Source organism: Nannospalax galili, unplaced genomic scaffold, assembly GCF_000622305.1.
Source record: "Nannospalax galili isolate Female #2095 unplaced genomic scaffold, S.galili_v1.0 scaffold38, whole genome shotgun sequence".
Taxonomy (NCBI): domain Eukaryota; kingdom Metazoa; phylum Chordata; class Mammalia; order Rodentia; family Spalacidae; genus Nannospalax; species Nannospalax galili.
In genome coordinates this window covers 2,944,647-2,956,932 of record NW_008342636.1, presented here as the reverse complement: position 1 = coordinate 2,956,932, position 12,286 = coordinate 2,944,647, and the positions used below count along the sequence as shown (strand labels likewise).

At 42.3% G+C, this 12,286-nt stretch overlaps 1 protein-coding gene across 8 annotated transcripts in view; it reads left to right on the top strand.

Moving 5' to 3' along the window:
- Positions 1-11,088, top strand: part of Snx24 (sorting nexin 24) — a 197,226-nt gene extending 186,138 nt beyond the window's left edge. The window contains exons 4-8 of one of the 8 annotated variants that reach the window (XM_008838732.3): positions 1,036-1,130; positions 2,392-2,424; positions 2,924-2,988; positions 3,200-3,225; positions 9,623-11,088. In XM_008838732.3, the coding sequence (XP_008836954.1) occupies positions 1,036-1,130; positions 2,392-2,424; positions 2,924-2,988; positions 3,200-3,225; positions 9,623-9,793 (390 nt within the window). In that variant the 3' untranslated portion in view covers positions 9,794-11,088. The other 7 variants (XM_008838733.3, XM_029566240.1, XM_029566238.1 and 4 more) reach the window with 7 other exon arrangements.
- The last annotated feature ends 1,198 nt before the right edge of the window (positions 11,089-12,286 follow it).

Sequence of the window (12,286 nt, the reverse complement as noted above, 5' to 3'; positions counted from 1 at the left end):
AAAAAACCCATGGTAGGCTATTTTAAAAGAGTCTTAAGAGTGGTTTTATTGCCAAGCATGATCATTCTTAACTATAATCCCAACACTGAGGAGGCCGAGGCAAGAAGATTACCACAAATTCAAGGCCAGCTCAGGCTAGTGCCTGAGACCCTCCCTCAAAAGACAAACAAAAGAATAGTTATATTAGCTGCAGGGATTAGTCTACAATCCAGTGCTTTGCTCTCATAGTCTTGGGGGGCTGATGGAGGGAGAAAAACAGAACAAATGTGTCATCAGTTCCCACACATTGGCAACTTCTTTTAGAAATGTATAAACATGAAAGTGCACTCCATAATCTCCATCAAATTTCTCCTGTAAGTTGCATAATTTGGATCTCAGTGTACTGACATGGTTGTGCCATTATGCCAGCTATTTAGCAGAGCTCTTTAAGTGGAAGAACTTTATAGATTTCTTTTCAATATGTACCCTGATTTACACTTAGTAGTAAAATTGTCACTGACCCTTTAAGTAGAGCTGTCCAGATGGTAATAAATGTCAGCTGATCCTGGAACAGAAACAGGTGATAGCCAAGGGGTTTGATTAAATCTTCCAGATAGAAAAACTGCAGTATTTCCCAAAGAGTAGTGGCCTCTTATGGAAATGTAAATACTTTATCACCCTCTAAGAAAAAAATTGATTTCTCTATCTTAGCAGTGTTATTGATGTGCTTGGGTTTTGTACTATTCACGCTGGATGTGAGTCTTTGAAGACATGGACCATGTCCAGGGCTTCCCCAGGGTCTTGTCAGCATCTGAAGGTGGGAGTCATGCTGCAGATCTATGGTGAAGGAGTGGGTAAAGTGCAGGGTGTGCTGATGTGTGCATGTGTGTCAGCCTGAGTCTGTGCTGGGCGAGATGGACCACTCCTCATGTCAGCCGTGAGGAATGTTGCTGGCAAGGACTTTGATGGACGGTTATGACTTTTTGATAAAGTTCTTTTGGCTGACGACCTAACAAACTTCCCTTTAGTTCCTAATTTTATTTTCTGCTTTCTCAGGCTGTCATTTTGGAAAATGAAGAACTTCCCAAACTCTTTCTTGATTTCCTAAATGTAAGACACTTGCCCTCTCTACCAAAGGCAGAAAGCTGTGGGTAAGAACTGTTGTTTACATTATGGGCATATATTTTAAATTATTCTTCAGTAATTGATTAACCAAACAAATATCCCATTGTGGTGCCAAAGGGCCAAGCTGGCGACATCCAGTCTCTTAGCTGAATACTCGCTCACCCCTCTACTTTTAGTGAGAGGCAGTCCTCCCAAGTCCTTACTTCATCTTGTAGCAAATGGCCCAGGCTAACTCATGTTTAGGCATAAGGAATTGACCTCTTAAACAATGGTGTCACATAGAGTGGTGCTGCGGGATGGTAGTTATGAGTCCAGATAGTCTAATCAAGGGCGATCCCTTACTTGTAGATGTTTAAGCCAAGCACGTATCCCTTTTGTAAGCATTTGCATGCAGTTTTAAAGCGATAAATGATCTCAAGGATAATTGATCCAACACTCCTCATTTTGTGGTCAGAGACATAGGAAAATAGTGTCTTTCCCAAACTATGTAACCCGTAGAACCCAAGCCTTCCGGTGTAAAAAGCCCTCTCCTGCTTCTCCCTTAGTAACTTGTAACTACTGGAGTTTTGACACCAGTCCCTATTGATCATGGAACCAGAGGCTCTCTTTTACCAGCAGTTGGAGAAAGTTCTCCTGAAGCATTAAGTCTGCAGCAAGCCTCTTGCCCATCCAGGGGCACATGGCTTGAGCTGATAGCCTCTAAGGCAGTCAGTGACACTCCTGCCCAGTAAGTCCATCCACAGAGAAGTAACGCAGCACAAATCCAGCAGGGGAGAGAGCTTTACCCATTTTTTTTTCCCTCTGCCTTCAGTCCTTTCCTGAAGTCAAGTGAAATCCCACCTGTCTGCTGGACGCAGGGCTGCAGGCTCCTGTCACTGCTCCTTGTCAGAACTGTTCACTCAGGACCACTTGCTACTCACCCACAGCCAGAATACCACATACCAAAAAATCTATGTAGTCATTGTATTCTGTTCCAACCTGTGGGCACGTGTTTTCTGGAATGACAGGTTCATAGATGCTTGTACAACAACAGCAAGTGAAGTCTTTACTATTCCAGCCCCAAAGAAGTAATGAAACATTAGGGTTTTTAATTGCTCTTCAGGAAAATTTAAGTCCTGAGACTCTTCCATGCTTAAGATTCCTTAGTATGAGTCATCAGCCATGCTGGGGCTCAGTACAAATTTCCAATTCAATGTTAAGAGTACTCTTCCTTGCTTTGTTGGCATATACATTGACTTAACTTATTTTATCTTTTCCTTTTTTTCTTTTCTTTTACAAAAATTTCAGGTCTTTTGATGAGACAGAATCTGAGGAGTCAAGGTAAGAACTAGTATTATTCAGTCAGGAATTAAGAGATCAATAATAGGACTGTGGTTTGTTAATGTGTAATTACCCATGGTATAATTGTTCAAAGTCATGTTTCTCTTGAAAACCTTTGTTGGATATTGGTTTTGAGATGACAAATATTTGATAGAGATTATAGGGGTGATTGTTTATAATTAGGAGTAAAGGATTAAGAGCCACCAATAAGAATACTGTTTTGCTTATGGCCTTATTACCAAGTTTTAGGAAAGCAGCCTCCAGCAGTGGTTTATCATATGGATGAATAGTGCTTCAGGGCCCACAGAGGAATATTAGGAAGATGAGTGCAGCCCCCATGTTCCCTTTCAGGGTATTTGCTGTTGCTCACCCACACTGGTAGATGTGGAAACCTTGAGACATCCCCACACAGCAGTTTGATCCCCTCAAAGCTAGTTTGTAGTGTTTTCTGTTTACCATCGTCCCCTGATGCTGACATGCCTGTTCTTGACCTTTCTAGCAAACTGTCCCACCAGCCGGTGCTGCTGTTCCTCGGGGATCCATACGTCTTGCCTGCAGCCAGCGGTAATCAAACCTGTCATCTGCTAACAGCTCTTTACTGATCTGCCCCTGCACCACATAAACCACGTTTGTAATACGGGTCTAACAGAGTGACATCGGTCCAGGGCTTAATCATCTGCCAATAAACCAGTGCTCTTGGTGTAAGAGACATTTAGAATTTTAATTGGGGCCAGCCTTTCAGGAGGAAATGTAATTTTTCTTTCTCTCTTCTCAGCCTATTTTGAATTAGAAGAAGAGGAGGTAAGAGGGAAAGGATTTATTTTCTTTAAAAAAATTTGTGTGTGTGTGTGTGTGTTATTTGGATCACTGCTTGTTTTTAATCTCAATGCCAGGGTTCAGTTTCAAAATTCTAGTCCTTCTTAAAAGTGTTTCTTTCTAAAAGCTGTGTGTACTTTTTAAGATTGTGTATTTTAAATACAACTAATTGATTTAAGTATAGCCATAATCAATACTTTAGCCCCAGTCCTTTTCCAGTTCCAATTCCTCAGAGTCTTTCTCAGGTCAGTTCTTCTATGCAGCTCTCCATGAGGACATTCTGGGACATCATCTCATTTAAGTTTCCCCCCTTATGAAATAGGCTCAGCAGATGTATCATTGGCTCAATAAGGAAATGACGGTTAAGGGAGGTCTGTGACTTGCCAGACTTGCCAGATCTGTGACTTGTCAGGCGGCAGGTGGATGGCTGGAGCCTTGAGTTCTTTTGTGCTTTTGTACAGTGAGTCTCGAACTGAGAGTCACTAAGAAGCACAGCAGATGAAGGACTCCTGAGACCGCTCCTTGTTCTGACAAGACCTTTCTGCCAGCCAGAAAGGGGACTGATGTCTGTAGCCTGGGACTCTGTCTATACCACCTACTTAGCTACCAGTGGATGAAAGACACACACGTTTTGCAAAGAGACTGTTCCTCCTCTGACCATGGTCAGAGTTGCCTCTGCTGTAAAAATGACCTCATAGGGACTTTTTGTTCGGATTTAGCAAATATAATATAACCTACTCTAGATTACATAGTCATATTGTCTTATTTACTTATTTTTTAATTTTTTATTTAGCTTTTGTACATTTTATACAACAGTTCTTAATCAAACTTAGACCCCCTCCCTAATCCATGCCCCCCACAACTAGTTGTGGCATGAGTCCTATGCTTAACGCCTCCATTGCTATAAGTTCACATGTGCAAGCTTCCAGTGGCCCGAAACCCTCTGTTTCCCTATGTTCATCAGCCACCCCAGCTCTTACAATCTTTCCACCCCCTCTTCTGCTATGGTTCCTAGGCCATTGGAGGGTGATGTTTAACATAGGAGTCCTATCCTGGGACACACACTCTGCAGTCTCTTATTCTTTAAAAGTTGGCCTGTGTGGCCTTGCGTGTGCATTATACTCTGTTGCATAAGGAAGCTTAGCTGGTGAGAGTTGAGGGATGCACTAGTTTTTCTCTGCCCCCTGTTCCACTATGTTCCATGAGCCTTAGGTGTAGGGGTTCCGCTGTAGGTGTATCACCTAAGACTGGCATCTCTCAGACATATATTCTCTGTGTGTGATCAGTTGTGGAACTCTGCAGTAGCCTCCATCTGTTGCAAAAAGAAGCTTCTTTGATGAGTGTTGAATGATATACTTGGGCCAGACTGTCATATTCTTTTTTAAATGGCTCTGTAAACTGGATGTGGTGGCTTACACCTTTAATCCCAACACTCAGGAGGCAGGGGCAGGTGGATCTCTGTGAGTTTGATGCCAGCCTGGTCTACATAGTGAGACCCTGTCTCAAAAAAATTTTTTTTATTGTCTGTGTTCAAATAGTTCATGCACCTGACTAAGTTTCTGCAGCAATAGAGAAAGTGGAGTGACGACTCTGGACAGGAATCACGAGGATGCTTAACTTTGAGATGCTTTAAATGTGATTCTTCCTGCTTGTTAAGTAGCACCTACCACATAGTACATACTTTGTGTATACTTTGGTACTGACCATCAGAGGAACCTTCTGGGGAGGAATGTGGGGCAAATGTGTGGAGTAGGAAGATTAAGATGTGTGTATTGTTGGTCACATTGTAATGTGGATGAAGACATAAAATAAGAGAAATCCTGTTTCAGAGTAGATGGAAATAATGGGTTTGGTGCGTACATGGTGCAGGGGTCATCATGTTATTTTCCTAGAATTTTTGCCAACCCCGTTTCACAAATTAGACTCTTTTTGTCTTAGAAGTACTTAACAGTTAACTTAGAGAAACTGTATTTGTATCACATTCTTGTGTTGCTGAGATGCCACTTAGCAAGACTTGAAGGTTATTATTCCAGAAAATACTGAGTATGGAAATCTTTTACCATCATACTCCTATAGTCAAAGGAATGTCTTTCTTTACATTTTAGACATTCTTTTAGAAAATGCTAATAATCAAGGTTAGACAAATGACATATTGGTAAAATGCTTGCTGCTCAAACCATAAAGAGCTGAGTTCCATCCCTAGAACTCACATTAAAAAAAAAAAAAAAGAAGAAGAAGAAGAAGAAAGGAAAATCGGAAAGGAGAAGGGAAGAGAAAGAAGCCAGCCTCGCTGCCAGCCATAAAACCAGAGGTTGACCTCTGACCTCCACATACATGCACACACATGTGCACATGCACACATACATACATAGAAAAGGTTGATAATTGATCATTATCTTCTTTGCTTTTGGCAACAAAAGTCTCAAGAAAGTACCCAGTTAACAGTTTGAAAAGCCTGTGCTTTTTACTCTTTGTTTTAATGTTTCTAGAAAATTCAAAACAACTCTTTCCAAGGACCCAGGTGGCCTCAGTGTAGCTAAACATTCTGGACAATTCTATCCTTCATCCTCCTTGTCCTTTCATCAGCTTTAGAGATGTTGACCACACTCTCTTCCTTCGATTTCCCCCACTGAAGTTTTCTGGTGGAATGATCTCCTCGCTCATGGTCTTGAACTTCTCTATGTATGCGGCTGAGAAGCAGTATCACGTTTCCAACATAGACTCCTGCTGTGGTCTTCCCTGGATCATCTCTCTTCACATCTCTACTCTGTTCCAGCCACCCTGCAGTTCATTCCGGGCCTCAGATGGGCCACCCCTTCCCCACAGCACTGGTGGCTTCTTGTGCATGTATCTTCTGGTCCGCTTACCTGGCGCATCTCTCTTCTCCCAAGCTTCATGCTAAGTGTCATGGATTTGAAGGCTTTGCTGCCACTCTCTCTGCAGGATCCTCCAGGATCCCTCCTGCACCCGTTTGATTTTCTTCTGTTGTTGTTCACAGTGGTTGTTTATCAGATAAATATATACCAATAAAGATAACAAAAAACTTACTCTAAGTCATATTCCTTCTCCTCATTTCTCAATGGGAGACAAGAATAAGGACAGTTCTCTGAGTAATTCAGCAACAATGGACATTGTATTAAATCATGCCTGTGATAAAGCCAAAATCTAAAGTTTCCAGTGTAGTGGAACAAATGAGAACTGAGGGAGGGAGGGAGCAAGGAAGCAGGCAAAGCCTAGTTATCCCGTCACCGGCACTAGTTGGCAGGCCCTGTGATGAAATATCTCCATCCTGTTCCCTTTTTCTCAGAGCTCCCTGTCTGCTTCCTTCAGAAGAAGTGGCCCCAGATGACTGTGGTAGGCAATATGAGCTGCCATGCACTGTCTGCTCCCTTTACAGGGAGTGCTTGTCCCGGACACGCTATGCAGCCGGCTCCTACAGCACCTCATTCAACTCTCAAGTGGCCTTTCACCCTGGACCATCTTTCCCCTTCCCTTTCCTGTCCTGTGTCCTTTATAATCCACACTCTGCTTTGTTTCCTGGCCTTTAAACCATTATCCGACATATTAGCAATGCTGTAGAATTTCTCATTGGACTTAATGAGATTTTTGGTGGTGTTTTACTGAACTTAGTTGAATCCACTGAAGCTAAATATGCTCATGATATAATTTAAGTGATATTCAAGCAGAATTTCAGATTGTGGATGGAAAAGATAAACACATAGATGCCCCTTGTGTGAAATATGTTCTTTGGGGTATTTTATTGAAAATGAATCATTGGCTCAATTTATTGCATATTTGTATGAGCAATAAACTTAGATTAAAATTAGCTAGGTGGTGGGTATGGTGGCACATGCCTTTAATCCCAGCACTCAGGAAGCAGAGGCAGGCAGATAGATCTCTGTGAATTCAAGGCCAGACTGAGGCCATACAGGCCAACTGGGGCTACAGGGAGACTGTGCCTCAAAAAGACCAATAATAATAATAATAATAATTGCTTTTAATATACAGGTATGTGGCCTATTGCAACCTTTTAAAGATCTGGTATGTGATAAAATGATTATTTCATGTTGTAGAAAGGCGACATATGCTAACTAAACAAATGGCAGCAACCAAAAATAACGGATACCCATGTATTAGAGATTTTTTTTAATGGATGTGAATGTCCTGCCTGTATGTATATAAGTGCACCCATGTGTTCAATGCCCGCAGAAGCCAGAAGAGGGTGTCAGATCCCCTGGAACTGGAGTTAACAGATGGTTATTAGCTGCCATATGGGTGCTGTGATCCAAACCCCCATTTCCTGCAAGAGCAGCCAGTGCTCTTAACTGCTGTCCAGCCCCTAGAAATGTTTTGTAAAACACTGTGTGATGTGGTTGCTAGCACTTGTTCCATGGTCTGAGCAGGGACTATGATTTACTTAAACATTTCCAGTAACTGGAAGAGTGTGCAGAATGCAGTAATAGCCAGTATTTACTGTATACCAGACTCTGGACCTTATGCTTTGTTCTACTGGTCAACTTTTACAATGACCCATAAGACCATTCACTGGTGTGGAATCCACTTCATGGTTGTAGAAAAGAAGGCACACAGCAGTTAAGGCAGCCCAGCTGTGGTCACAGAGCTGACAAATAACTATCTAGGAAGCTCTCTCAGGAAATACTTACTGAGGTAAACTTGTCACTGTGTCCAGCTATGTGCTTGACTTCACTCTTGGCTAGTCTCAAGGGTATCTGAAACTCAACAAGACCCAAGCTGCACTGATCGCCTTCTATTTCACTCTCGTTCCTTGGCTCCTCTTACCACCTTCTGGATAAGACAGAAACAAGAGGCACCTGTGATGAAAATTATTATTTTATCCTCTGCCTCCCTCACCTACTCTTCTCCTTTCCTACCTTCTCTCTCTCTCCCATCCCTCTTCTTCCTTTCCTTCCTTTTCCTCCTTATTTCTTCTCTTTTACCCCCCTTTTATGAGACACTGTATAACCCAGGTTGCCCTTGAACTTGAAGCTAAGGTCCTACCTTAGCCTCCAAGTACTGAGATTGCAAGCATTCAACTCCCCGCCCAGTTTAATCCTTGACTTTTTTTCCCTTTTGCCCACCAATCACCTGTGTTCATCCTCAGGTCACACCTTTCCTTTCTCTAGGACCCACCCACTGTACTGCATCCTACATCAAGATCTCCCTCTGAACTGCTGCAGTAGCTAAATTCATCTGTGTCCACTTCAAACTCACCTCAGCCCATTCTCTGAGTGGCAGTCAGTCTTCTTATCAAAATTTGATCCTGTCTCACTTCACTCTAACCCCTCAGTAACTTTTTAGTATATTTCAGATAAAGCTAGAATTTCTGTCTGTTCTGAGGCATGACTTGGCAACACTGGCCTCCTCAGCTCCAGTGCCCTTATGGCCTCACATCAATGGATGACTCCAAACCCTCTAGGCTGCCTCCTGCAGCAAACTGTCCTTGTCCTCCCCTGGACCCTTCCTGCCTTCCCTAATGAGGACCAATCCCTTTGTATGTAATTTTACCTGGTATCTACTTACTCTATAGGTAACAGGGTTATAAATAAAAGTATTAGGATATTGAGCCATTTTTATAATTATGCTCAAAGTGCTAGACTTTAGCCTGCCTTCTGCTATCATTGTGCACAGACTGAAGCTTAAACTTAAATATCTGAGCCATGGAAAGATCTGTCTCCAAAGCCCCTTCATATTTTACCTGCTCTGGTATCTAGGCCTTGGCACAACCTACTGTGTGTGCACCTCTGGGTTTCTTTTGTATTTCCTACAAAAATGAGGCTGATTTTTCAAGTTCGATGGGGATGGCTTTTGTTAGGAATTTGCCCTTTCACGTTAAGAAACCAGGCCCCATCTTTGCACAGGACAACTTATGCTAAATGTTGCCACAAGCCTCAGTGGAAAAAAACCACAGCCAAGTATTCCCGGTAGAAATCTTGGAATTCCTTCAAGTGTATTGAGATTTTGTTAGAAATTGAATTACCAGTGTAATCTATCTTCCTTGTGTGAAAACATCCAGATAGAGAGCTGGAGCCTAGCAGCATTAACTGTTGGAACATCCCCCGAATCAATACACTACAAATATGGCTGTGGAGTCCTATGGTGCCTGGTGGTAGCAAAAGTGGCTTTGGGCTGCAGAGCACAAACGCTAGTACTCTGTGACTAGGTGAATATGACCAAGTGACTGTAGAGTCTGGAGAGGCATTAACCCTGACCATTGACCTTCTTTCCTCGCCCAAGGACAGACAGCTTGGCCATGCCAACTCCAGAGAGACGTGGTGGCCCTGACCCCATTACTTTTGTCCATAAGCAGCAATTGCATTTTGTTTATGCACATTAAGAAAAACAGTTTTCTTCTGTTTTTCAGATTTTCCAAACGTGGTTATTGAAGGAGTTCTTCATGGCATATTTTACCCTCATCTCCAACCTAGGTAGAAATCCTCCCTGGCTCAAAAAAGCTGAAGCAAGTTTCAAAGTTGTAGGCAAAGAAATCAATAACTACCAAATTAACCAAAACTCTGGGCCACAACAGCTCTAGCTAGTGGGAAAATTCACAGTTGCAGCTTAATTCAGAGCAGGGACATTTCCATTAGAATGGTGCTTTTAAAAATAGAAACTGGACCAGGGCAGGGCCAGGTTAAGGCCAAGTGTTTAAGAACTGAAGGTAGCCACCGACCTGGGAAGCCACGAAAAGGAGGCCATGGTAGGTTACCGGGAGCACCGAGCAGCACAAATCAAAGCTGGGCTCTGCTTCACCCACACCATTTGCTAATTGAAAATCATATCATGAGTCAAGCTGGCCCTGAACAACCTTGGTGGCCTTCTGTTCAGATCCTGGCACACTCATCTTTTCACCTGGAGGTTTTCTCTGTCAGGGATGCTGCATTCTGCAGTGCTGGCACCAGAGGAGGGTTGAACCCACTGTGCAGACTGAGGATGGAGCCAACCTGGATGTTCAGTTGTCCTGATGGTGGACCGTATCAATGGATCATGGCATTTTAGTTTTCACTACAGTGGCACAGCCTCACACCCACAGATTAGCTTCCCCCATCAGTGCTTGGTATGGAATGGGGTATTGGGACCATCCTTGGAAGCCCTCTAAAAAGACTGTATTGGAAATCCGTCCTCCATTAATTTTTCCTCCAGTTTTGGAAGATATGAGTACTCCTCTGAAGACCAGCTGACACCACTGCTGGGGTTTTAGGGGCCGTTTCATATAGAAAGCACATACTTTGAAAACTAGACTCACACTGCAAAATTCTTGCCCCATAAGAGGTGGGCCTGAGCTAAGAGTGGCTACATCAGGAGCAGACAGACCGTGCTGCGTCTCCTCCCTGTGTATGATTATGCAGCGCCTGGCTCTGCCACAGCATTTCGTGTGATTTTCTTACAAGCTCCTCTTCACTGACCTCATGTGTGGATTAATGTGAGTTAGATGTGTTTATGCTGAAACTCCACTGGATGTCACACAGATGTTCATCTGCTGAGTAATGAAGGATCAAAGCATATGTACTACCTGTATGTATGTGCTGATTAACGGCCTATTTATGGTTATTTTCATACGTTTCAATGTGGGGAAAATATTTAAAATTGAAAGTACTAACCACATCATGGTTTTTTACTGGCATCTAAATCTACAGATTGAAAGCCTGCTGCAAACTTTTAAAAATACATTTTTATGATGGATTATGTTACATGTTGGCAATAAGAATGAAGTAACTGAGTGTCATTCACCAAAAATAACTGAATAATGAAGTATTAGAGATACTTTGGAAATGTTTTTATGTTACTAGCTATTTTGAGTTAAATAAAAAGAAAAAACTAATATTTGAATTTATCTTCTCCCAGAATTTTATTGGAAATAAGGATTGTGTCTATCTCTTTCTACATAGGCAAAACACACAGACACAGCCCCTTGCACATAGTCATATGAATATTTATTTCTAATCTGATGGGGTATTAAGTTAGCTCATCCATTATTAAGGTCATGAGTGCTCATTAAATTGTCATTTGCCAAATTAAGATAACTTTTATTTTTTTTTTATTTTATGTGTATAAATAAGTGTTTTGCTTGCATGTTGTAAATACATTCTTACAATGCCTGCAGAGGCCAGAAGAGGGTGTTGGATCCCCTGGAACTGGAGTTATAGATGATGGTTGGCCACCATGTGGGTGCTGCAAACCAAGTCTGGGTCCTCTGCAAGAGCGGCCAGTGCTCTTAATGACTGAGCCATCTCATCTTAAAATAAAGTTTAAATAACTAAAGACCAAATATGTATAGTGGTATAGTACTCAAGAATCCTTTTGCTGGACACAGTGGCTCAACCTGTGATCCTGGCACTTGGCAAGCAGGGAGGCAGGAGGATCAGCACAAGTTTGAACCAGCCAGCCTAGCCAGCTGGCTACTTCCAGGTTCAACAAAAGGCCTTTTTCAAGAAATATGGTGGAGAGCAATTGAAAAAGACACCCAGTATTGACCTCTGACCTCCACATGTGTACACACACATACACATCAAAAGTTTTTGTTATTTATTTATTTTTTTTGTCGTTGTTGTTTGGTGGGGTTTGGGGGGGTAGTGTTTAAGACAGGGTCTCACTATGTAGCTCTGACTGACCTGAAACTCACTGTGTAGACGAGGCTGGCTTCAGACTCAGAGAGATCTGCTTACCTCTGCCTCCTGAGTTCTAAGATTAATGGTGTGCATCAACACACCCAACCCAGAGCAGTAGGAAAATGGCATTCATCCCCTAATATACACATCTTCCATTCTACTGCCTGCCACGGGATCTGAGATGGAGCTGAGCCTTCTGGTCAACACAGCTCAGGAAGGCACATCGGGAAGATGATGGAATATATTTCTATGGTAGGAAATATAGTAGAATATATAAAGAAATCCTTCTCCCTTCCATCTCCTATATCCCTGTCCCCTCCTGTGGACAAACAACCATGATACTTAGATTTTTTTATACAGTACTTTGAGAGATATTTCTTTCAGACAAGCAAATATTGTCCATCTAATGTTGATACATT